Consider the following 27,031-nt stretch of genomic DNA (forward strand, 5'->3'; position numbering starts at 1 on the left):
TACCGAATATGCATGACAATTATTAATTTCAATCTTTCAAAGTTCCGGGCGTCTAGATACTTGGGGGTGAGGGGATGAAAGGGGGGGGGTGTTGGTCCTGTCTCAAGGACCTGTGATTATGATATTTAAATTCTTTTAATGTAATAGAAATAAATTTATGCATGAAGTGTTGAACCTTTTTATTTGGCTTGACGAATAAGAGCGAAACTCTCGCGAATAAACGCTAAACTTTCGCAAATGAACGCGCGCAACATTAATTTTCATGTCAACATTGTTATTTCAAACAAGAGCCATCAAAAACTTAATTAGGTGTAGCACTTTACATTTGTAGTTTACTTATTATATAATTCAAGAATGGGAAATGTTCACACCGTTGTTACTTATATTTAAAAGATATATTTTACTTATATCATACTTATATTTCATGCATTTAGAGAACAAAACTCTAAATATGAACAATACCTAGGAAAAAATATGTGGATTGAAACTTTTTTCAAATTCTTAATTCTCTGAAATAAAAACGCCACCCTAGACCCTATCAATGTCGCGGCGATATCACATATAAAACGTTATTGAACAATTATATCCTTTCAATTACGAATGATAATTGATAAAAACTTGTCATGACACAAAAAGAGTCATTTCTAAGTAAGCCCATTAAGCTCATTTTCGTAGGTACAAAAAGAAAACGAGATTAATAATAGCGAAAATTTAATATAAATATTGTCAACAGATAAAATTATAATAATGAATAATAAGTATTTATTTAAAACTAAAATGAGTTTTCAATCATTGTTCTTCATAATGGTTCTTGTATGAAATGACAATATTTTTATTAAATTTTCGCGTTATATCGCGAAATTTTTGCATTTTAAAACGCGAAGAAAAATCTGACTAAAAAGAAAACTACAACAAAGAGACTTGAGCAAGTCTGTGTACCTAGTGAAACGAAGGTGATGGCCATTGCAATTTTGTAAATGAAGGAATAGTTTTTATACAAGTGCAAACTACAGAATTCTTTGGCTCATTTTTCTCTGGCAAGTGGGTGCATCTCCGTCCCATGGTTGATTCGATAAACTTGCTTTAAAAAACACATAAATGACGTAAATAATATTAAATGATATTTCAATCAATTTTATTTAATAACTTAATATCACAGATCATATATAAAATGAGTCATAAAACTCTTAATCATTGCTTGATTGAATCATTAGCTAGACTTAATTGGAAAAAGGAAACTGAAACATGAAAAAGGCAACTAAATTACTTGAGTTTTGGACATACATCATAAGCCAGTCTCGCATAACCTTACTAATCATATGCTGACTCGCTTAATTTATCTCATTATCAAAAATAATTTCTGTACCATTCAGATTGCTTCTTTCAAATTTTTCTGTCAAATCGTGTCAATGCATCTTTAATCAACTGATTTTTAATTATGTCTCCAAAAACTCGAAAGTTTTTCATCTGATTTGTGAAATGCGTTAAACAGGACAAGTTTATTAAGTTAACTTACATATAGTAAGCATATGCAAGACTGTCTATAGGATTTCAACATTGAATGTATAGATAAACAAATAATGTACATTTAAACAAAGATAACTACGTTTTTATCTACAGACAGAATAAAAATAACAAATAGAAATAAATATAATGCATGTAAATATCAAAATTATCTTTAAAAAGAAATAAAAGTGTAAAGTAAACTCCAGCCCCAGCTATATAATTCAGAAACAATGTAATATATACATGTACACATGTATATCAATAGTATTCATTACATGGTTATGTCCCCTAGCTGTGACAGGATCTGTTACTATAGATTCAAAGACATACTTAATTTTATTAAAGTGTTTTTCTTTTTTTATATTTCATTGAAATAATAAAATATAACATACACTTTTCTATATCAACTAGGGTGTCATTTATATAAATATATAATATTAGATATGACAAAAATGATAAAGGATTAAAGTTACATATTACATGTACCATAAGTAAAAAAAAATGGCAAGAGGCAAAGAATATTTGTAACAAAAACTGATAGACTGAAATTATAATTCACAATGATGTATGAAAAAAAGGAAAGTAGGCCTATTAAATTTATATGCAGATACCAAATCTTTCATTGGTTTCAGTAACAAGTAAATAATGTTTATAATTATACTGTTTCTGCTTGTATATCTACATTTGCAAACATGTTTCCATATATGAACCTACAGAATAGCTAAAATGTTCAATTCTGTATGAACTTTTTCTATTCTTTTTTTCATGATGTCACAATGATTACCACACACTCTTAACATTTGACCGTTGGATCATTGAAAACATACAAAACATGGTTATGTTGATTATTTTGAATGACTTACCATTCTCAAATGTAAATAAACAGAAAAGGTGAAATGTATAAAAGTTGAAATGTTCACCTGGATATGAACTTGGTTGGTACATGATCAAGTCTTCTGAGAAGCCTGAAGGGCTTCACAGGATTTGATCACGCGACCAACCAAGTTCATATCCCGGTGAACTTTTTAACCTGCTATTTATTTCTAAATATGAATCTAAGTTTTATCTAAACTTAACATAAAAAAAAATTATAAATCTAAATGAGAGTGGAATTCTAAATAAATGTGGATTTCATATACCCCCAAAATTATCACTTTTCTATACATAACTAAATCATTAATAACTTTCATGATATGAAAACTTGTCCTTTGGTTTCGATTCCTTAGTTGAAACAAAAACCTTTCTGACAGAAAAAAAAAATAAGCAATAATGTGAGTACCGGTAAACAGGTCTAAAATGGTATGCCAATCCAACAAAATATTAACATCACTAGAAAAATAACAATTGTATAATTGCAAAAAAAAAGAAATAAGTTTACAAATGTAGAATTATAATGAATAAAGCCATTGTTTCTCAGACTTACATGTGGTATAATGATGAATTTAAGATTTTAAATTCATTGATGTTATTAAATAGCTACCTATTCTTAAATTGGAGAGTAAAAAAAAATGGATTAATTTGAGCTTTATAAACTATAAGAAATCTATAAAGCTTTGCTATTTACTTTAGTCAGACACACACAAACACACTATCATCCATGTACTTCATACTAAATACTGCAATTTTCCATCAAATAGCATGTCAATCATTCAAATAAAAAAAACCCAAAAAGTTTGTTTACCTGTAAGTCTGCTTACTGGTAAACCACGGAATGCTTTCAACTAAATCATTTTAAAAATCATTCAAAAAATATACAATCTGGATTTCTGGATATATACATATATTGTTATACTGAGTATATTTTGTGGATAATCTGGATAAAAAAAATAACTTTATAATTGGTTTTTGTGAGAAAAAATATTGCTACAGAGTTTTCTACATCTTCTTCAACCTTTCATCTTCAACAAAATGGAATTAAAGATCATGCTATATGAAAAAATAAATGTTTGATATCAGCTTACATTTGAATGGAAGACTAGACTTAATAAAACAATTTTCTATGCAAAACATTGATTTTATAATTTGTAAACTTCTACAAAAATATCTACATTCATTTAAAAAAATAAAATTCAATGCAACTTTTATACACACACTACCCATAATGATATGTGAAATATCAATACACATGTACTGAAATAATTCTATTTTAAAAAAATAATTTTGATTTTATGAGACTGGTATTGATAGATGAATGTAATTGGCAAGAAACTTCATCTGTTAATAAACTCAGTATAGAAACACAATAAGACTTTCCTTAAAATCCCTTCTTTAGAAATGCTCTTCAATTTGATGCTAAACATTTGTCCTTCTATTTAGACCTATATTTATCTCTGGTTAAGAATATAAAAATATAAAATTTGTACAAAAATTTGGTTACAAATCAACGCCCTTTGGTTCATTGAATAAGTGCTTGCCAAAAAAAACCTCAGCAATTATCGGTGAATTTTAAATTCCAATGTAAGTTCCCGACTCGGTGCGAGTGTCGTTTGGCGTCCATATTGCAATCTTCCCGTCACTGCTTCCTGATCCACTGAGTATGTACCGATTTTCAGCATTACAAAGGGAGCGAACAGCATCATCATGCGCCAGAAGTGTTCTAAAGGCTTTCTTGGAATCTGAGTTGATTATGTATATTCGACCATCTTTGGATCCTGCCCAAATCTGTGTAGAGAAAGAAATTCATTGTAACTGACTGATTAACATTAACATTTACATTTACCGACCAATTTATATGAAACAATTTACATTTTAGTATCCATGTTGGGACATACAATTCGATAAAATCAATTCTCTTAATTTGGCCAACATTTTGGTTACCCATTTGCTAATCAGAGAACTGTCCCAACTGCATGCGAGGAATTGTAAACTGCATAAAATTGCATATTATAAGATCTCAACTTTATTTTATGACAGTTGAAAACTATTTGAAATTATAAGAAAAGTTTCAAATTGGCATTTATAGTTTTACATGCTCACTATTTGTTGCTAAACAGTTGAATCACCAAATTAAGTACTGGTATAAATTACCATGGTGTAAATTACCATGGTGTAAATTACCATTGTGTAAAGTACCAGGTAGAGAGTCTACAGTACTATGCTTCATCCTTACCCTCCTTTCCTGGACCACCATGTCACTTATCCCCCGGCAGTCCAGCTGGATTCTGTGAGATGGTTCCGTTCCATCAATGTCCCAAACCAAGATCTCCCCTTCTCTCCTACAGCCAGCCCAAATCTGAACATATTAAATTGAAAATTTATAGAAATCTTTTTGGTGGAGAATATAACTCTACTGCATATTCAATTTCACTTATTATCACTTGTAAATGATGCATTTTCCACTAAAGGGTAATACAGCCCACATTATGAATTTCTTATTTAATGAACTATTTTGAAAAGAGAAATACCACTACACAGAAAAAACAGACTTTGGTACAAGTATGGTGACCGTCCATTTCAGTTTGAAACAGATTTTTCTGCTCACCTCGTCCTTCGTATTTTCTCCCTCAGCCTTTAGAATGATGAAACAATCCATCTCTGCCGGCTGGAACTTGGGCTCTGACACAGTGAACTGTAGCTCTTGCAGGATCTGGCCACTCCCACTCAGCTTCAAAATCTTCTGCCAGGTCCCTATCACCAAAATTTACCATTCATATCTTTTTGAATTTCTTTTGATTAAATCATTTATAGATATTACGTACCTTAAGTATGTAGGCAGGAAAAAATAACAACAAAAACAAGATAAACATACCGGAATAATTAAAAAAAAAAATTTTATACTGACCAATCAAAATGCATTTTATTTTGCTAAACAAAGACCACAGGGACCATGAAATCAGAACTGGATATTTACCACACCAGATGTGCTCCTGGTGGTATTTGATGCTGCGTAGGTCGCGTACATTTTCTAGGTGGATGGGTGGCTGGGCCTGGGTCAGCTTCTGGACGTCCCACTTCATGATAATCCCATTGATGCTGGCAGTGAAAGCGTATCTACAAACCAAACCACCAAATACTTGGAATTGGCTGTCACAACATTAAAATTATAATTAAAGAAATAATATCAGGGTTAATTTTATTGCTTCTTTGGGAAAAATGTAAGTCACATGATTATGTAGGTGTGCAATTTCTCTTTAAGTCATTAGGTCATGCTTTTACTGTAAGTGCAGAATCCAAGTAAGGAATAAGAAATCATTCTTTGAGCATTATGAGGTGATCAAATATGGTTGGGGGTGATCAAATCCAATAAAGCTAACCAAGTTCCAAGAAAGCCAATCAAAACGGGAGCATCGAGGATCTGATTTTAATCAGATTGCAAGAAAGCAAAATTTGATCACCTCATAATATTCAAAGAATGATATTCTTCATTACTTCTATAATTTTCAGCAGTTGTATGATTAAATATCAAAATAATTATAAATGAAATATATTGGACAACTAGTATACATTACAAAATCAATTTGTAGTGTTATTACTAACAAATACACTTGAAAATGTAAATACTACAATATCCGGTAATTGTTCATAACAGAACGGTACAGATAAAACAGATTGTTTACCTTCCATCGTCTATCGAGACAATGTCCACAACAATTTCTTGGTGGTCCATTAGTGTCTTGTTGCTACGGATTGTCTCGATGTCAATGATGAATATCCCGTATGAACCAGCCCAAACATGCTTTTTGTCAACAGCTACCAGACAGGTCTACAATACAAACTGAAACGTCAACTGTTTCTTTGAGATTTAAGGGGCTTCAATGTATTTATATGAATATGATACACAATCATATATTAATCAATTGAGATCATTAGTTTCAAGACAGTTTTCAGAGAGAGAGAGAGAGAGAGGGAGGGGAGTATTAGTTTTAGATAATTCAAAAGGAAAATTTTCTAACTTGAATGATGTTCATAATCTAAATGTTTCCTTTAGAGGAAGCATGGTCCTCAAGTTGTATAATCTTGATAAGTCTATTTATAAAGGGATTATGCCAAATTTGGTTAAACTAATGAAAAATTAATTAGGGACAATGAAAGCAGTAGGTGCCGGCAACAATGCCAGACACTAGGCAATGTGGAAAATGTGGGCATAGGGGGTAAAAAAGAAGCTCCCACACTTATTCTATTACCTCAGGTGAGCTAAAAAGGAATGATGTCACATGTATATTTAATTTACTTTTTTCAGAGGTAAAACACAATAAATTAAAAAAGGCCAAAAAAATTACATGGTTTAAATTGATAAAGAATTAATTGTTTATCTGTTAGTTCATATTTCACTGATGAACATAAACATGCACTCTAACGCTAGAACATGTAATCCATTTACAGGTATTACATGCAATATGCACTCTACAATCTAAATACAGGTACATTACATGTATTACAAATACCCACAATACATTTATAACTCTGATATATGAATAAATTACTACAAGAATGTAAAACTACAGATGTATATGTCTAAGCAATACAAGTAGTATAAAAACATCATTATTCAACTCCTCATAAAATTGATAAACACAGCTAGTACAAAGTTAATATAAAAATTTTATCCACATTTCATATAAGGCTGTCTAAAATTAATTCTTTGTTTAATGTAACCCATGCACATAGGTTCAAAAGAAATCGTGTTTTAGATAAATACATTCCCCCCCCCCCCCCTTTTTTTTCCAGTTTCATTTTTTACTTAAATACTGCAATCTGTAAAAATTAAAAATGTTATGGACAATATATACCATATACTCCATTGTACTCTCAAGAAAGATCATTATTAAAGAGGTAGCCTACATATAGCTTGAATCATTGTTGTATTTGTATTTTTGTAAATGGATAAAAATCATTTGTTTTAGTTTTATTGCCCTACCTTGTAGGTTTGGTATTTTGAAGTTACATTAAATAAAGAATTAAGTTTGGGCAGCCTAAAAAAATTTCAGACTGGTCAAAGAGCTGAATTGAATCCTAACATTTTATAAATATTCATGATTTTTGTAAGATTGAATGTGTTTGAGATTTGGCACAAAAATTATATTTAACAGAAAATTGAAATGAGAAAAAAAAAGCTTCTTAGAAATATTGTAAATTTCTGATAATGCATGCAAACACAACCTAAAAAATTGACACATTTTCTGTCTTTAATTCAATGTTCTATATCTGTTCTTTTGATCAAAAGTATCAAGATGCTTTGGAAATGTAATTACATGCACAATAAGTTGAGTGTTAATAACTATAGTTGGGGGAAGTTATGACAATTTTGGAATTTTAATAAATGAAAAAGGATTTCATGGTAACATCTTGCATTAAATTTTGCAAAACTGATCAAAATTTGTATGCAAACCACAATTCACACTAAACCAGTATTGGTAATCTGTTAGTAGATTATCAAATTCACCAAAGATTTATCATATCCTGTCCAACTTACACAGCCATGGGTCTCATACTTTTTTCTGCTGAATTGCTGAAAATTGGGGAAAATATTTGGTAATCTATAAATGTTCAAAACACAAAGATATGTCTCTCTTAACTTTTCAAACCATGCGTCAATGTCCAAAAGCGGTACGTTTTGTGTCTGATGCAAAGCTTGAAGTGGATGAGATGTAAAATTATTGCGAAAAATCAACTACATCAAACTTCCAACCCCATATCAAATGGAAAAAAAAGCCTTGGCACTGACTGTATAGCCATGCACATATTAAATTGTGAATTTACGAATGAATTTCATTTTTGCAGATTAATGAGGGTATGAACTACAACAATTCACTCTTACATAATTTTTGAAGTGCTGAGATAAACTACATACCAGTATATGCTTCTTTATTGACCATTGTAATATCATGAATATGACCTCTTGATCCATTGATAAAGTTTATAAAGAAGTTACCGTAATTTTTTTGCTTTTGATTAGGCTTATACATAACAAAAGATATCTGCAAAAGATATCTGCAAATGTTAATATATGTATACCAGGCACATAAAAGTTCGCTTAAATTGATGGTTCATTTTGGCAGAGGCATTCCTTGCACCATGACCTTAGTTACGGTAATCATTTGTTTCTAAGGGAATCCTCCGTCACTTTTTGAGCAACTTACAATTATGACATTGACCCCTTATAGTCTTGTTTATGTCAAAGACTTTTAAATGACCAAAAGTATCTATTTTGCTGACTTTGTGCAGACAAGCTGACTAGTGGCCCTGGGTTAAATTGTTGGATCCTCTCCCTCATTTCATGTCATAAAAATATTGGAGGAAAATACAGAAGCTATAAACTTTATAATATAAAAAGCCATACCAAATCAAGCTGTAGAATACATAGAACGAAATGAATAGCTTACTTACATATTACATATGTACATATACTGTAATGGTATGACAGTGTGAATTAATACAGCAATCACATTGTATTGTTACATGTGTCAGATATAATAGGCTTCATCTTTGAAAATTTGACCATCAGGGAAAAAGTGATTTGATAACGGCATCTCCAGAGCATGGAAGTGAAATATATGCATGGAGCTGTTTAGTAAAAGCATGAAATTGTTGCTTTTGATGAATGGCTTTGATTTTAATTACATGTACTAAAATATAATCAGCAAATATTCATAATGTATATTTGCATTTCTGTAGCTCTCTAGTTGAAAAAATTTGGATAGCCAAACCAGAATTTTTTGAACCAGAGAGTTACAGATCTGCAGCTACCTATTGTAAATTTAAAAAAAAAATGCAATTGTTGAGCAGTGCATGGCTAATTACATATTTTTCAAAGGTTTTTATCTAAAGATTGTAAATTTCTTTGCAGTTAGAAAAGCAGGTTCTGTTAGCTATTGAGTATATTTGTATTTTGTTAAATGATTAAAAAGATAAGAACAATTAATGTTGCACTGAAGTATCTTCACCTACAATGTATTTCTTGCTACCGCTCAATATCTGGAACATGTAACAATATTCAAATTCCTTATAACACTTGTACTTATGATAAATATTGTTTGACATGAAAAATATACATAAGCTAGAATTCAACGTGAACAGGCAAGTTTAATCTGTTTAAAACTGATTCCAAATGGTCCAACTGTTATCAGCATCTTTACAGTATTTAGGAAATAATATTTACTTATACAGTGATCCCTCTTTGCATGCCTACATAAATATGTGAACTGTGATCTGAGATATTTAGAGCTAAAAGTTAAATGTATCTGAGGTGTGACTCGAACGAAGGAAGAGAACTCACCACACTCTGTTTGGTCTGGACAAACTCCGACTCCAGAAGCCAGTGGGAGGCGTTGTACACCTTTATCTTCCCATCCCCTAGCCCCACCCACAGGCGAGGGGAGACTGAATGCTCAGGGACTGAAATCAAATTCAATGAACAGTTAACATTGAGTTACTTTTCTCTGTTTAAACTGATAATTATCTTTATTAATAAATTAATTCTGCAAAAATCACAATAAGGTATCAAAAATACATCCATGACGAAAATCCATGTGAAATCTTTAATGATTAAAGGTTAATATTTACATTTTTTTTCATGTTTAGACTTAATTTTTTTATTAAGTTACTCCTGTTTGGTAAAAAATGATTTTTTATGTACAGTACATTATACTTTGTAAATAAATGAAAATGTCTAGAATCAACATCCTAAACTAATGATATAGTATATCATTCATTCACTCATACTGTCAGTTAATTTCTTCCCCTACTCACCCCCTGGGGTATACAGAAGAGCGTGCACAGTCTTGCGCTCCCGCTCTCCATAGTTGGGGTCGATGCGGTTCTGTAGAACTTCCTTGGTCTCCGCAGGGACATTATGGTGACCTTCCTCTCGGTACTTCCTGTAATAACACAGCTGTCTGGCCGCCTCCTCTCTGTTGCCATGGTGAGCCGTCTCTGCATCTAGCCCACTGAAGGAATATATCGAGCAATCCAATTGGTGAACATTCCAATTATAATGTGGTCAGTATTTATTCAAAAGTAAAACTTATTGTGGCCTTTTTTTATACAAACTTCTATCGCATACAAGTATTTCAATGTATGATAATAATGAAATCAATTTTCATGAAAGTGTGAGTTTTATGCAGTTTCTTTCAACTCAAAATCACATTTTAAAGGTTTTTATTTAATTATACCCAACATTTTTTTTAAGTATGTCAAATTAATTTTGTTTATTTTTTAGTTTTTCGAATAGTTCCATCAACAGAGTTATAATTGTAACAATTAAGGTCAGACACTACCTATCTTCCATTTTTATCTTTTTTTTCCTATCTCCACAATGTGAAGATTTCCACTTAGTAATTTCATAATTATATTTTTATGTAATATGATTATTTCTTTATTTAGAATCTTTCTTTATTTAGATAAAAAGTGTTAAATTGAAAATGTATAGTATGGCTTTATTTATATGCATTCAAATGCATTTCACATGCTTTTTAAAGAAAAATTCAAAATATTCTAGCTCCAAAAAGAGCCTGGTAATGTGTCCTGAATTTTTGGGAATTAACAGGTTTAAATGTTAATAAATAAGGAATAAAATATCAAGGAAAATTATATAAAATTGAGGAACGTCTCATGTAGCCTTAAGATCAAAGACTATCATAAATAGGAAATTGTTAAAGGTTGATGTTTAACTTGAACTGTGAGCATACCTCTGTAAGAGAGCATCTACCAGCAGTACATTCTGTGCTGCCTTTTGGATGGCGTGGATGTCTTTAGTAGAGTCAGACACTACTTTCCCTGCCCACATTTCCTCAATCAACAAACAAAAGTCATCCCTCTCTTCTTTGAGCCAGGCTGTGAATCTTGAGCCACCTTAACACAATACAATTAAACAGGCATTCTTATACATACAGGTATTGTCAGTCTAGAGCTAAAATAGTATTACTGTCAATTATAATTAAACAACATGGGTTGTAAGATGAAGATGAAATCATGTCTTCAGTCGATTATATCACATTAAGAAAATTGTGTTTTTTTATTTCAAAAATTAATCATACTGTTTGTTCACCCCACTTACTTTCTTGAACTTTACAACTATATTGTATATATGTAAATATGTTTGTTCTTCTTATGTACCTCTTGTACCATTATATGGTATTGAGTGAAATAAACTGAACTGAACTAAGACTAATTGGCCCTGTCTCCCAGTGAAAAAAGAAATAATCCTAGGAAAAATTTTCTAGAGGGCACTCTATAAATGCCTGATTAACAAAAATAAATACAGTAAGGCAAATTTGATGTGAATTTTAATAATTATATTAAATGCAACTATTCTTCTCGACATTAAGAATACAGGTGTATCATAAATCAAAACCCTAAATCAGACACTAAATTCAATATTAATTTATAGATAAAATATATAACATTCACCTGTGTTTTTAATCCGTAAAACCTTGACCTGTTTCAGGAAGGAGAACATCGTTTTCTTTTCCAGTTCCAATATTTTACTCAACCTTGTGATTTCTCTCGTCTCACTGGATATATCTTTCACAAAACATAGGCTGAAAATACAATCATGAAAAAGACACATTATAATAGAAAATATTGTCAGTACATATGTACATATCATAATCACAGAATGCAAAGCTCGTCTCTATTATGTTTCTTTTAGAGTAGATGCTCTCTCTTAATCATTCTTATTTTCTTAGGCCATCTCAATAGTCTAATACAAGTATTTGCAAGAACTTATCCCTGGTCAGGTTTACCCTCCGAGTAAAATTATTTGTTTTCATACATAGAAATTAACACACTGTAGAACACAGATTAAAGACCTTTAATCATTGTCTTAGTCTGTTTAAGAACATTGAGGACTTAACAGTGAGATCAAACTTCTGTCTGTAAAGGTTCCTCCGTGTTCTGAGGACATAACCTTCAGGTCACAACTTGTAATTTAAAGCTAAGTTTTGAATAAAATTTTACACTGTTTATATAAAAAAAATCCCTATCCTTAGAGGCTACACTATAGAATTGTATTCTGTTTAGAACATTGAGAACACCTAATGAACACCTACCGCCTGTCTGTGAGGGCCACTCTCCCAGTGCCATAGTCTGTTTTACACAGTGAAGACACTCTGAGGACACATTCTGACTCGAGGAGATCTTTGTCACTGATGCCCAGATTCAGACATTGTTTGTTGTTTTCTTTCCAGCAATGTGTAAATGCAGCAAATGTTTCCTGGTCAATGACTGAAAACACAAACCAAAGCAAATATCAATGACAACTAAAATCATATCAACTAGATGTTAATGACATTTGATTTTCAACAATCGAACAAATGTCTTTCTTTGGAAATGAGGAAATCCATTCAGTAAACAGCCATGCGAACATTTTCTGAACCTCTTGTACTCATTCAATATACAGGGAAATATATGCCCCTATTTTATTTTTGCCCCTTTTGTTGTCTTTTGTCCTCATTGTCCATGAGCAAAATTAAGACTTTGTGAATTTCAATGTCTCAAATTATCTCTCTTTAAATACAACTGTGTCTTCGCGAATTCAAGGCAGATCCACACTGTTTGCAAGTGTAGAAGGTTGAAAATTACATGGGGGTGAAAAGAACCCTGTATACAGTATTTGCCATATTACAAATGACCCAAGCTTACAGTTTTGGTGGATCTGTGATGGTATCAGGGCTCGGAACAGGCGACCTATAGTATCTGTGTCACTGGTCATCTCCATCACAGAGACACACTCCACAAACTCATCATAATCTGAAATCAAGCCAAATGTCAGGTTTTTAAAGTTTAAAACTAGATAATAAATCTTTTCCAAGGAGGCAAATGTCCATATAAAGTTCAAAGTTAAACACTATATTTACTGAACTAATCACCATTCATTTGACACTTTTACACTGCAAAAACAAGTTTTATTTGATCATAGTATAATTCATTTTAAATGAACCTGGCTCTTCTTTGTCCAGATGTAGAAAAATACTTTATAATGCCCAAGATTAAAAAGCCTCCTTAAAACAAGGGTTCATTATGATTGAGGTATACATTTAAAGCAGCAAACTCTTACAGAGATCTTTCTCTGGGATATTGACGGACTCCTCTAACTTCCTGTGGATGGACTCGGACACTGGAGCTCCCATTAAGTCGGAGAGGGCCTGGAAACCAGGTCGGGAAATCAGGTCCTGTAACTCTGACTCTTTCATCTGTTGACAGATCTTTGTAACCACTCTACATTAAAATAAATGTAAACCTTGTGTATATTACAAAGGTTGTTAGCCAGCATTATTTGATAAAAAATAATATCAACTACTGCTCCTACATGTACCGGTACATACTTAGGTTTAAAGGTGTGCCTTTAGCAATCAAAACAGCAGATAAATCTATTTTTTTATTCTATAATAATGAAGTACATAGAGAAGGCTGATTATGAACACAAATATATCATATCTTTGTGCAGTAACTTACAGTTTGGGTAGGATCTGGACATCGATTGAGGCCAGGGAGATAAAGTTCTCGAGGGCCAGGGTCAGCTTGTTACAGGCCAGGTAAAACATGCCCAGCAGGTAGATGTAGGAGGCCCTCTCCTGGAAATGCTGGCTCTTCTGCAGGTTCAAGTATGCATATGTATTATACATGTACACTCAGTAATGTATGACAGATCTTTCATTGTTCATTGATGTACTGTTAAAGCAAGCTGAAGATATATCTTTTATAACAAGATATATTCATGATTTGGGTAATTAAGTTTTCCGAACTAAGTGGAGCAAACATTGGGGGTAGGGAAAGCACAAATGGGTCACTCAAACTCTATACATGAATATAAATAACCTACAAAGCTTAATAATAACAAGGGAATTAACTTGGCTTTTTAATCATTACCATTAAAAAAATAACATCCCTAACCTGCAATACATAAGACAGGTATTAGTACACAGGCTGATAAAATCAGAAACTTTGACCTAAAAAATCTATCACTAAAATATGCACTTACTACACTCCATCTGAGTCAATATCCAGTCATACATATTCATACCTGTACAGCAACAGACAGCAGTCTGATGGTCTCCTTCAAGTAAACGATGACCTTATCTCCAAGGGCAGGCATCCTGAACACTGGGGAGTTATGGAACTGACCAGTATTTAGAGCAATGACAGCAACAGAGGACTGCTTCCTTAACTGTGGTCGTCTATTCAAACAGAAATTCAAGGACAGGGTGACTTCTTATTTTCATCAATACCTGATTTTAAAATGGTTTGCTAAACATTTTTTTAAACTAAAGGTTCATTATATACATAAAGTTATGTGTTTATTTTAATAAGTGGTTGTATTAAAGGTGGAGAGGTAATATGCTCAAATGTAGAGAATATTGTACTTTTATAACTAAATAAAAGTTGTTATACAGTAATTATTATCATTATGTCTTGCTTGAATTATTAAAACATGTATATTGAGTACCGAGTTCATCTGACTCAAATTTCAACTAAAGCTATCTCTGAAATTGTATGCATGAATTAAAAAGATTCACATTTCTCAATCAAAAGTTCATTACCTGTTAGGAACTGATGGTCCACTCTCTGTTGATTTGGCCTGTGGCCTAGTTTTGACCTCAAGTTTGACCCAATAGTCTGTTTTATCATTAATGCGATCTTTCAAAAACTTTTTGAACATGCTGGTCTTCATCACTTTCTCATAGAAGCTCTTCTCTGAGCCTGATTTCGAGTCCAGAAAAGCCTGTTTGTTAAATCTTTTGTATTCTACTCGAGTTTCTGTCACCACACTCCTAAAAACCAAATTTGAGTTTAGAAGAAATAAATATACTCCATACATCTACCATATACATGTACCATGACAGCTTGCTTGTATCATAGATGATTCAAACATTTAGCAACCATTCAAAAACATTCTAGATGATTAATTCAAGATAAAAATAAAAATGTGAATAAAGTTATTTGAACATTATACATGTATCACATTCACTGTTAACTAAATGCATGGTTTAAAAAATAATTTATTGCCGAAACATGTTCTAAAAGTCTTGGTTACATTGTTAGTAAGTGAGCAGCAAATATCAGAGTGGTTTAAACTTCCTTATAACAGAGCTTATGCAATTGAATTATCTATAATTTAATTCTGGGTGTAACGCGCTTTCTGATTGGCTAAAAAATTATTTTATATCGTATAAAGAATGTTGCCTACGTCATAGTAAGACTAACGTCAAAAACGTATCAATACGCCTGACGTTACGTTTGAATTTTGTATAATTTTACGTCATTTTAAAGGTCAAATGACTGTATTTATCTACAATGAAGAGAAAAAAAAATTAAATTATAAGCAATGAATTAAATATTTATTAGTTTTATACGATATAAAATGGTTTGAAACAGTTTACGCTTTTTTATAAACCGCTTCGCGGTTTATAAAGCGTAAACTGCCTCAAACCATTTTATATCGTATAAAACATATTGTCAAATAAATATTGAATTCATTCCTTAAATAAATATATCTTATTATGCTAAAATACTTAGAACACTAAGTACTATTATGGACCTATGTAAGCATATGATAAATATTACATATGCCTCAATTACTTGTTCATGTAATAGCAAGGTCATAGAAAGATACACACCTAGAGATAAATATGCATGTACCTGGGGTGACTCAGTCAGACTCACCTGAACAGGTTCACCATCAGCTCCAGACAACCTGACACAATCAAGTCATTCAGAGCTTGGATCTTCCTTCTTCGGTATGAACGTTCTGCATTCAGGTTAAAATGACTGGGTCTGAAAACCATTGGAAACAAATACTGTAGAAGCAGAAATATTCGTTGTGGATTTAATTTCGTTATTTTCGTTGGCCATATAATTCAACGAAATTAAATCCATGACGAATTTTTAACCTAAGTATTTATGAATGCAAAGAGATTACGATATGACGAAATTAAATGCCAACGAAATCTTATTTGGTTTAAAAACAACGAAATTTTGACCCAATGAAAATATATGTTTTTACAGTAAGTGTACATCTTTAATGCAATTTTACTAAACTCATATTTTCTTGATTATATAGCTTCCATTTTCAGTAAACTGACTTCAATATGTTGATGATGTGATTGTTGGATCTTTGCATATTTTTAACAGAAAACTAATTGCAATTTGTGTTTCTGTTTATATATAATTTCAGTTTATATCATGCTTTCTCTACTGTTCAGATAGGTTAGGAAATGTTTCTCATATTGAAGAAAAGTACATAAAGTTTATAGCTACTAAACCGAAGTCAACAGCTAATTTAGTTTTTTTTTAAAATGATCACAACTATTTTATGATATGTATGAAACAATGTAAAAAGCATGCAGTCCATTAATTGTTATTTTTAAATCAAAATATGAATTTCCAGTTACCTCTTTGTATCAACAAGATCAAACTGGAATCTGGCTTTACGACAGACATTAAGAAATAGCTTGGCTGCTTCCTCTGGGATTTCAGGGATATCAAGAAGATCCTCAATACTATCGCTGTCCCCTGACCGTACTGAGCGTGAATCGTCAGCAATCTCTGGATTGATGCTCAGTGACCCCTCATCGATATCAACCACCACCAAGCCCCCAACCTGATCAGAAGAAATACCTTATTTACAAAATCATAAATTACTTCTGTATTACATGAAGTGCAATTTAATGTCTCAAACATTTAAATCCGGACAGCTTATTCTTGTGAATAGCATTTTTTTAATATCTGGAATTTTTGGGATATCAAACTATTTTTTAGTTATTTAAACATCATGAATTATATGATAGAATCGCAGCATACAAAGCATAGTCAATATTTTATCCTGCATATGCTTTCATTGAAATTCACACTCTTTCACAAAGGCAGCATCAGTAGACTTCTAACAGGACACATAGTTATATCAAAGCACTAAGAATGAAGGATTTTTATTAATTTTATCTGTATTAAATTGTTATAATTGATTTACTATATGTGTTTATTTGCTATAAACATGTTTGCTGTAATCATGTTGTACTGTACTTAGGCCCTGATGACCTATGCCCTCTGACCTGATTGACCTCCTCCTTGTACTTGGAGTGACAGCCCATCATGAAGGTCCCTGGGGCCTCGAGCAGCTCCAGAGATTTACTGGACAGAATGGGGACATAGGTGTACTTCCATTCAAATGGCAGGATAAAGTTAAGGAAACTCTGTAATGTATCAGATGAAATGTATCTTTTATGACATGTGACTGATTAAAAAAACACAACATGTTTCCAGTACAGTCCTTACAATGTTGTACTTTCCAACTTACACACTCCATATTGATGAACAATTTATGAGCAAATAGTAAATGAATGATGAAGGGAAGCGTGCACAATTACTGAATAATGAATAATGAATGTTAATAATGAATAATTTAGTAGTAAATCAATGCATAAACAAATAAATAATTATTTTAAATATACCTCCATGATCACAGTCAATAAGGCATAGTTTGAGGCAATGAACACGATACGATTCTCCACCATGATGGCAGATAGGATTCTGAGTATTTCATCTGGTGGAAAAATTAAGAAGGGGAGGTACAATGGAATGTCAATCACTTGTTTCTCTGCCTCCTGGGAGGGGCTTATGGTAAATGACATGTCATGAATGCAGAATTCCTACAAAGAAAAGAAAACCTACATGTATCAATTTCTTGATTAAAAATTAATATACAAAATACACATTAGTAATTGATGTTTGAATTCTTTATCTTTTTCCAAAAGTGAAATAATGGTGCATACTGCACCACCATGTGCACTATATGTATGCATTGCTGCCATTAAAAGTACAAAAGTACAAAAATGTAACCACAGTTAAGTGGCATGTGCCTTTCTTCATTCATGGCATAATATACTTTATATTTACACTGTACCATAAAGCATTCAACCACATTTTGGTAAATAGAAGTATGCCAGCAGAGCAACTGCAGTTAAAAACATTTTTGTTCTATGAAAATAGTCACTAAAGCTTCGAAGTTTGACATTGGGTATTCCTTACTATCGGTACATTGCTATTGCCACTCTCCCTGGGAGTGTTGGTGGTTGCTATGGATACCTATCAATGCCTCTCTCCCTGCTGGGAGTGTTTATGGGGTGGGGGTGATGTGTTGCCATTGGTACTTGCACTTGCCACTCCATGGTGGAGTATTTGGGGGGGGGGGGGGGGGTGTTTGCTGTTAGTACATACAATTGCCATTCTTCCTGGGGATGGTGTTGGGGGTTGCTTTGGGTACTTTACTGTGCATAGAATTGCCACTCTCCATAAGAGTGTTGAGGGGAGTTTGCTATGTGTCTTCCTCAGTGTGAGGTGATAGCTATGGGTACTTACAATTGCCACTCTCCCAGGGGGTGGTGTGGGGGTCATGGTCAGCCTGTGGGCAAACAGTTTGATGTATGTGTACATGTCCTCCGACTCTGTCTCTATTAGATGCACCATACTGGCAAAAAACAGCTAGTCATGAACACAGTGAATAACCATACATGTATAAGGAAAATGTATTCCATGTCTTATAAATACAAAAGCTTGCTTTTTCTAGGTTATAGTTAGTACCTTTTGGTTGCCCATATCTATTGTTCTGAACCCCTTCATATGAATATAAATGCACAATTCTTGAACTGACACAAGAATTGATATTTTTGTGAACCAGTTTTTTTTTATTGTCTAGGACACCGGTAATTCTTCAAATAAAGAAGTAGCCAATAAAAGATTATTAATAATACATCTTACTATGATAAGGACTCCTTCATGGTCTCAAAGTAGGCATATTTAGAGATGAGGGTACAACACACAGGAATGTAACAGCGGGTTCTGTCTGGGGCAACAGCGGAGTTGTCCCCGGACAGATCAAGGTGAGGAATCAGGGACCCATCATACTCCTACAACCAATCAAAATGCAAGACATATATTGTTATCGATAATAAATACCCTAAATCAATCAAATCAAATGACACAAAAAGTATATATATAAATCAAATACCCATGAAAGTTTGTCAATTTTTACTCTACATTCGATTTTGAAGTGTAAGCTTAATGACCTATATACCATTTGAGGCCCTTTACACAAAGAACAACAATATATGTATATGTAGTGTGGGGGTGGGGATCTCAACAGATTTTGAGATATTAGGGCACTTCCTGTTTCAGGGGGGACGGAACCACCCCATATAGCCATAACCTATATACCATATGATGTCCTATTACACAAGAAACAAGAATATGTATGGTTTAGGGGTGGGGATGTCAACAGTTTCTGAGATATTAAGTAATTTCCCACACCTGGGGGTAGGGGATGACCCCAGAGACCATACCTAATGTACCATATATATTGCTCATAACATTCAATATATGCATCTGAAGACCCCATGTCAATATCTTTCACGGTTTTCAAGTTACAACCATTCACAATACAATGTAATATTTTTCCCATAGGATTCAATGTTAGACCCCACCCCCATTCAACCCCTCAAAAATATAGTTGACCAACCCAAAATGAAAGAAATTAAAATGGGGTGTACAACTAGATATATGTAGGCTCATCATCGATATACTGGAGTTTTGTACAATTCTGTTCAGTCATTTCTGAGAAACGTGATGGACAAGTACAGAGGCAAGAGAGAAGAAAAAGAAGAAACCGTACAAAAACAATAAGTCTCCAAACTTCGTTAAAATTACTTCAACTAAATGTTGAGATGATGAAAGTCCCACCTTTTCTATGATATAAGGACGGTAGAAAGTAATACATGTGGCATATGTCTTGTTGCCGTGGATATCGGTCAGAACCAGAAAGTGCACTGAGGTATCAGCCTTCTGTTCTGTAATTTGCAGGTCATCTGTCAACAAACGGGTTAAATGTTCATCAATTTCCTTCCTCTTAAATCTCTTTTTGCAAAGTTAAAATTACAGAAAATTTATAAAACATCCTATTTATCTAAATTCATTTGAATAGTTTTCAGGAAACTGCTTTCTGAAAACAGTAAGTTGTCCTAAAAATTTCAGAAAATCTAAGTGTTTATACATTTACATCATGTCTTTCAGTTAAAAGCAATCCTTCCCTTAAGATTTTACATAAATAGGGAAGCCGTATATGTAAAGAATGACATAACCACAGGCACTTGACACTTTTAAGTGCTATGGCTTAAACAGCTAACCTGGAAAACAGAAGTACTGAATGGACTTGATGACCTCATCAGGAACAGGAAACTGTTGGCTGCTTGCCAGATTCTGGACATAGGTGGTCTTCTTCAGACTGGCATATGGCCGCCGCATAGACATGTGTCTGCTGATGGCGCCCGGGGTGACTGAGGTACTCCTGATGGACAGGCGCGACTGGTGGGTGGCTCGATTAAACTTGCTCTTTGGAATACAGTCCAGTGTATTGTAGGCACTTGCTGACTTCAGAAAGAGATTTTGCTTGGTTTCCAGCTGAAATGACAGAACATAATTTGTTACTTGCCTTGATCTAATTCTTAAGTTTTTTACGCTTGGTGTCCTGCCAAAATGGCAGAACAGTGACCGTAAGACGACTCAATTTATTCTTTTATTCCTCAAGTTTTTGTTTATAGAGACAGATACATGTAATTACAAATATACTACAGAAATTTAAATGAAGTTCCTGGTACCAATCTGTTTCAATAAATAAATGTCAGAGTGGTGCTTCATTTGTTGTAATCCTACTATCTACTCATGTCAAAGTCTAATTCAATTCATAAAGGTCAGTATGGTCCTCACCTGTTGCAAAGGATATTCAAAGTCTTGTCGCGGATGAGGGAAGAAATGCATCATATTATTGGAGGATATTGCACACAGCACTTGGGGTTCAAACTTCCCATAGAATAGATTTTTCATCATTCCCTCACCTTCTATCTATTAATAATAAACATTTGAAGAACACATCATTAAATGAATAAATTAAGTCACGATAGATGACATTTTAATACATGTATGACAATTGTGATGTTTTTCACTTCCAGGCTGTAGACTTTTCCTTCCTTGAATCATTTAAAAAGTCTTAAAACAGTAAAATCAAAACTGTAAAAATCCAAAAATGTTTACTCAATCTGATCAAAAGATTGGTGATAAAAAATTATTTTTTTACCCTGATTTTTTCTGTTTACTCATCTTATCCCTGATTATCCTATGTAAGTGTTGTACATGTTTATTCCTTACCCCTATTCTATTTACATGTATAAGTACCTTACTCATTATCATTCTTTTTAAACCTTATCTATAACGTTAATCTTTCTATTTGTACAGTACCCGTTGATGTTTGATGATTTTTTGTAATTCTTGTGTATTTATCATGTCATACCCTATATTAATCTGTTAGTACCTTACACCTGGTTTTAACTTAACCCTGACTGTTCAGTCTAATAACTTACCCCGGATAGCTCTGGGATAAGTCCAGTATTCTCATCCAGACCCACTACCAGCATGAGGTCTGCAAAGCTGTTTTGTAGACATAAGATGTCCGACCCTGCAGGTCCCCCAGCCATGGTGAGAGTTACAACCTTTTCCTCCTATACAAGTAAAACCAAGTCCTTTTGAAGTTCCATCTGAAAATATGAACAGCTGAATATCATTGAGGAAAATAACTACTCCTAGCAGTGGGTCCACTTTGGAATTTCCGATATCAGTATGACCTGCTTATAGATGTCATAATGAAGATTGTACAACTCTGTGTATTCATACAAGTGTAAACAACTCTGGGAAATATTATCTTTATCGGTGATGATCCTTGTCAGCTAGCTCTTATCACAAAACCTACTTGAAATTTAGTTTACGTACGTTTTTCTCAATATCCGCATAAATATAATGCCTTTCTGGCAGGCTGAACTTGGAAAGTGCTAACATCCTTTAATTACGTCACTTTATCCATAATTTGAAGTGTTTAAAAATCTATATTTGATTAGGAAATACATGTAATAGAACGGAAAATTCATCCAAAATAAAAATAAAAATGTATTACAACTACGTACATGTACATGTAATATAATATATATACAGGGTTTTTGCATATGCAATACAGCTAACTTTATTATACCCATATCAGTCTCAAGGGCTGATACAGATTCTGCAGGGCTGATAGGGATCCTTGGAACTTTGATTTTTTCCACTTCAAAATTAGGTAGAAACTTAAGGCAACGCTTCAAACATTTCAAAACAATGTCTGAAGTAATTCATTGAATTTAGGCATAAAAATGCCTTATATCCGTTATTACTCTAAGTACCAGTATGTACCTTTGGTCCTCTGACTGATGTTGGTGTCTTGGGCTGATACAGGGTGTAACATGGAAAAAGATATGTATAGATCTCTGTATACTGGCAGAATCACACATTTATAAAGAATAGATTTCTATTCATTTTTCTAACCTAATAGTGACTTCATTGAATCCGTTTCAAATATTTTACACATGCCTCCATAGATTTAAATTGATTATTTAGAGTAACTGTTGCTGATTTGTGATTAATTTATCTTAATTGAAAAAGTATTTTTTTTAATATTCACAACTTTACCACAATATTTTCTATCATACATACATACATGATCGATACCTGCCATGCTAAAATTGAAACAAAACAATTAGTGTCTTCAGACTTTAAGAAATTGTGTTACTTATAACCTGCATTATTCAGTGGGTTTTTTTTCAAAATCAAGCAAAATTGGAAGAAAATTATCTTAGTGTTCAAGTACATATAGCAGCCTATAAATAATCCTCTTGCCATTCTGGATTAACTTAATCCTAGTACCGGTAATATCCAATTGTCATGAAAAATCAGTAATAAGCCTAAAAGTGAGGCTGATTAAAGTTAAATGTATGGGTATAAAAAACTTTTAATGTGTTATAGAAGAATATTTGATAAGGTGCAGGCAAAACTGAGTTACCTCTATAAAAAAAAGGTGAAGACTTGTAGAATGACATCCATTGACATCATTTTCTTCACATACATGTACTTTAATATAGCTTAAGTTAAAATGCAATAAAAATAAATATGAGATTCATTCAAAACATATGTACTGATATGAACACATAACTTTTTTGAATGAATTCTTAAACAAGGTTATTTTTCTAATAAATAAACTTTTATTTCTCTCCCACTCTATCCACCATGTCTCCCTTTTTTGCAGTCAATAACTATCACACAGGGTTATCTTGAAAGATCAGTAGAAGGAATTTGAGTTTGTGAGGTAAACATATTTAATTTCATTACAAGATTAAAAAGCTCTTAATTTTGTATTTCAAACTGTAAATAAACACATAAACATACTCTCCAACAGAAAAAAAAAGAAGTTAATTTCTATACTCAATTCATAGGCCCATAGGTTTTTAGGCCTCTGTGTCGACATGCAACTTTTAAATTGGTGTGATATAAATTTTAGATAGGAAAGAAATATGTATGATTATTTTCAATTTCATAATCAAAGCCTTAGATTGTATAAAGTAGAAACAATTTTTTTTTTATCAGTAATGCTCTGTAAGAAGATAATCAATTTGTGTATAGACTATGGGAACAATGTTTCAAAAATTTGGTCTGTGATAAAAAATTAAGAAACAGAGACACATATCTCATTGGTGTCAGAAGCAAATTGAAAGGGGGGGGGGGGGGGCTAGACTTATCAATTACATATATAATCATTTTATAATAATAATAAAATGTGTAAAACAACAAGAAATATTTAGTACATGGAATTTCTACCAACATGGCAAAAAATTTTTAACCCCCCCCCCCCCCCCACTGGTTCCAAAGCCTATGTACATGTATCTACCAGTATATATTTATGTATTAATATCTCTTTTAAGAAATAACTTATAATTAAAAAATGACAAATGAAGCGCCAACTTGGGAATGAATGGGGCCTTGATAAAAAAAAATACCGGTATGTGGTAAAGTGAAGGGATGACTATATAGTCTGTCCCAAAATATTTTTGCTGCACATTTTCTTAAATTATTCGATATTTATAAATACCTTTGGGTTCAGACATTGTTCATTCAATAGTATGAAAAAATCCCAAGATTTCCCTTTTGAAATGCCCCCTTTAAGCTTGTCGGGTATCAATACACGGCTAAAAATAAAAAGTCTACGGGGATTATCCATTGCCAAGGTGATGAAGACGCGAAAAATTGCGCGCGGTGTCCCAAGTACTTCCGAATGGAGAAAAGATGTCAACATTCCCAATTGTAAATCTCTGTAGGAAATCTATTTTCGTTCCTGTGAATTTTTGGAAAAGGGAAAAATGATAATATGTGAATGCAGTTATCATGGGAATTTTCCCTTTCATCGATTTCAATTGCACTTAATTCTTTCACAGGTATGTGTATTTTTTATTAAAAATCGTCCAAATGTGCAGCAAAAATATCTTGGGACAGACATAAATATTATTTAAGAAAAAAAAAATTCCTTCATTCTTTCCCCCCAAAAATATTGGGGTCTTTGATGATCGAACCATATAAATTCAGAAAAATAAGAATATCTACAAACTTGATTTTAACAAAGACTGATAAACAAGATAAAACATCATAACATTAGACAGAGACATAAATAACATACTGTGGTTTCATCAATATTCGTTGAATACCAATATTCGTGGATTTCATTCTTTAGTTGATCCATGAAATTAAATGTTCATCGAAGTGCAATTTCTATTAACATTTTGTATTGATAGGGTCATTGGCCACGAATTTACCTATCCTTAAAACTTTGATTTTCATTTAATCCACTAAAGTTGATACCCTTGAATATTAATGAAACCACAGTATATGTTATTTTAATCCAAGATTCCTCTGACTCTAACCCCCGCTTTTATATTGTACGTGACTTGCGGGGGCGACCTAATTTGAACTGATGCATCAAATGTTGGTGTTAGGGCCGTTTAATCGGCGAATGCATCGTATTAGGTGTGAATTAGGTATAGAAGAATCATTTTTTAACCGACCGCTCGCGCCTTGGAAGTTAGATCTGCGAAATAAAGTTGTAAAAGGTAGGCAAAGTCGCGACACCAGCTGGTGTCGCTGAATTCCCACTTTTTAATATGGCCTCCGCTCTGACTCTCCCCCGCAAGTCACAATATAAAAGCGGGGGTTAGAGTCAGAGGAATCTCGGATTAATGTTATTTATGTCTTCGCATTAGATTAATCCTCGCTACTGATTCAATTTACTAAAAAAGATGGGGAGCATAAAAATCGAAAATCTAAACAACATTCCGTACATACCCTTAGACAGATCACATTTTATTTCTTTGCCGAAAGCGTTGTCTCATGTGACACAAAAATAAACAACAAACTTCAAAGTGAAACTGGCACGCCTTCCTGCCCTCAAGTTTGTTCATGGATTCCCGAACCCGATTTTCCCGTCAATATGAATCTTCAATGGGGTGGGGGTTAACCGTTTGGACCGGGGGGGGGGGGGGCTCGATCAGCTCAACAGATATAAAAAATATATCATTGTGATATCTACACAAGTTTAAGCTAGCTTTTCTGGCCAAATAGTTTTTAAAAAGAAGATTTTAAAAGATTTTCTCTATATATTCCTATGTAAAAATTCATCCCCCATTGTGGCCTCACCGTACCCTGGGACAATGATTTAAACAAACTTGAATCTATACAATCTGGGGATGCTTCCACTCAAATTTGGGCTTTCCTGGCCTAATAGTTTTCAGAAGATTTGTAAAGATTTTTTCTATACATAAAAATTTATCCCCCATTGTGGCCCTGCCCTACCCCCAGGGACTATGATTGGAACAAACTTGAATCTACACTATCTACGGATGCTTACACGCCAAGCTTTTCTGGCCAAATAGTTTTTAAAAAGAAGATTTTTAAAGATTTTCTCTATATATTCCTATGTAAAAATTCATCCCCAATTGTGGCCTCACTGTACCCCGGGACTATGATTTAAACAAACTTCCACTCAAATTTGGGCTTTCCTGGCCTAATAGTTTTCAAAAGAAGTTTTTTAAAGATTTTCTCTCTTTATAAAAATTTATCCCCCATTGTGGCCCCGCCCTACCCCCAGGGACCATGATTTGAACAAACTTGAATCTACACTATCTAAGTATGCTTACACGCCAATTTGAGCTTTCCTGGCCTAATAGTTAAACAATTTTTTTTAAAGATTTTCTCTATATATATTCCTGTATAAAAATTCATACCCCAATTGTGGCCCCACCCTACCCCCGGGGACCATGATTTGAAAAAAATTTGAATGTACACTATCTGAGGATGCTTCCAGTCAAATTTGAGCTTTTCTGGCCTAATAGTTTTTGAGATAAAGATTTTTAAAGATTTTCTCTATATATTCCTATGTAAAAATCTATTCCCCCATTGTGGCCCCGCCATACCCCCAGGGACTATGATTTGAACAAACTTGAATCTACATTACCTCAGGATGCTTTCATTTTAATTTGAGCTTTTCTGGCCAAATAGTTTTTGAGAAGAAGATTTTTAAAGATTTTCTCTATATATTCCTATGTATAAATCCATTTCCCCATTGCGGCCCCACCCTACCCCCCAGGGACTATGATTTGAACAAACTTGAATCTACACTACCTGAGGATGCTTTCAT

General features: G+C 33.1%; 1 protein-coding gene across 9 annotated transcripts; it reads right to left on the bottom strand.

Annotated features, from left to right (window-relative positions):
- Window positions 1-1,118: 1,118 nt before the first annotated feature.
- LOC105344168 (DENN domain-containing protein 3) lies at window positions 1,119-25,796 on the bottom strand. 9 transcript variants are annotated; one of them, XM_066075773.1, is made up of 28 exons: window positions 25,681-25,796; window positions 21,849-22,022; window positions 21,199-21,333; window positions 20,619-20,892; window positions 20,176-20,300; window positions 19,198-19,346; window positions 18,799-18,907; window positions 17,892-18,089; window positions 17,493-17,633; window positions 16,836-17,044; window positions 16,108-16,218; window positions 14,985-15,215; window positions 14,468-14,621; window positions 13,900-14,036; window positions 13,502-13,662; window positions 13,087-13,194; window positions 12,495-12,669; window positions 11,854-11,984; window positions 11,133-11,295; window positions 10,195-10,391; window positions 9,722-9,840; window positions 9,394-9,420; window positions 7,919-7,954; window positions 6,063-6,208; window positions 5,357-5,496; window positions 4,988-5,133; window positions 4,616-4,738; window positions 1,119-4,167 (listed from the first exon to the last, which is right to left on the bottom strand). In XM_066075773.1, exons 2-28 carry the CDS (start codon window positions 21,960-21,962, stop codon window positions 3,952-3,954), a joined length of 3,975 nt encoding a protein of 1,324 aa, XP_065931845.1. In that variant the 5' UTR covers window positions 21,963-22,022; window positions 25,681-25,796; the 3' UTR covers window positions 1,119-3,951. The 9 variants fall into 9 exon arrangements, with proteins under 9 accessions (XP_065931845.1, XP_065931847.1, XP_065931848.1 ...); XM_066075775.1 differs by lacking the exon at window positions 9,394-9,420; XM_066075776.1 differs by lacking the exon at window positions 7,919-7,954.
- Between the last annotated feature and the right edge of the window lie 1,235 nt (window positions 25,797-27,031).

This window comes from Magallana gigas, chromosome 2 (assembly GCF_963853765.1).
Source record: "Magallana gigas chromosome 2, xbMagGiga1.1, whole genome shotgun sequence".
NCBI lineage: Eukaryota > Metazoa > Mollusca > Bivalvia > Ostreida > Ostreidae > Magallana > Magallana gigas.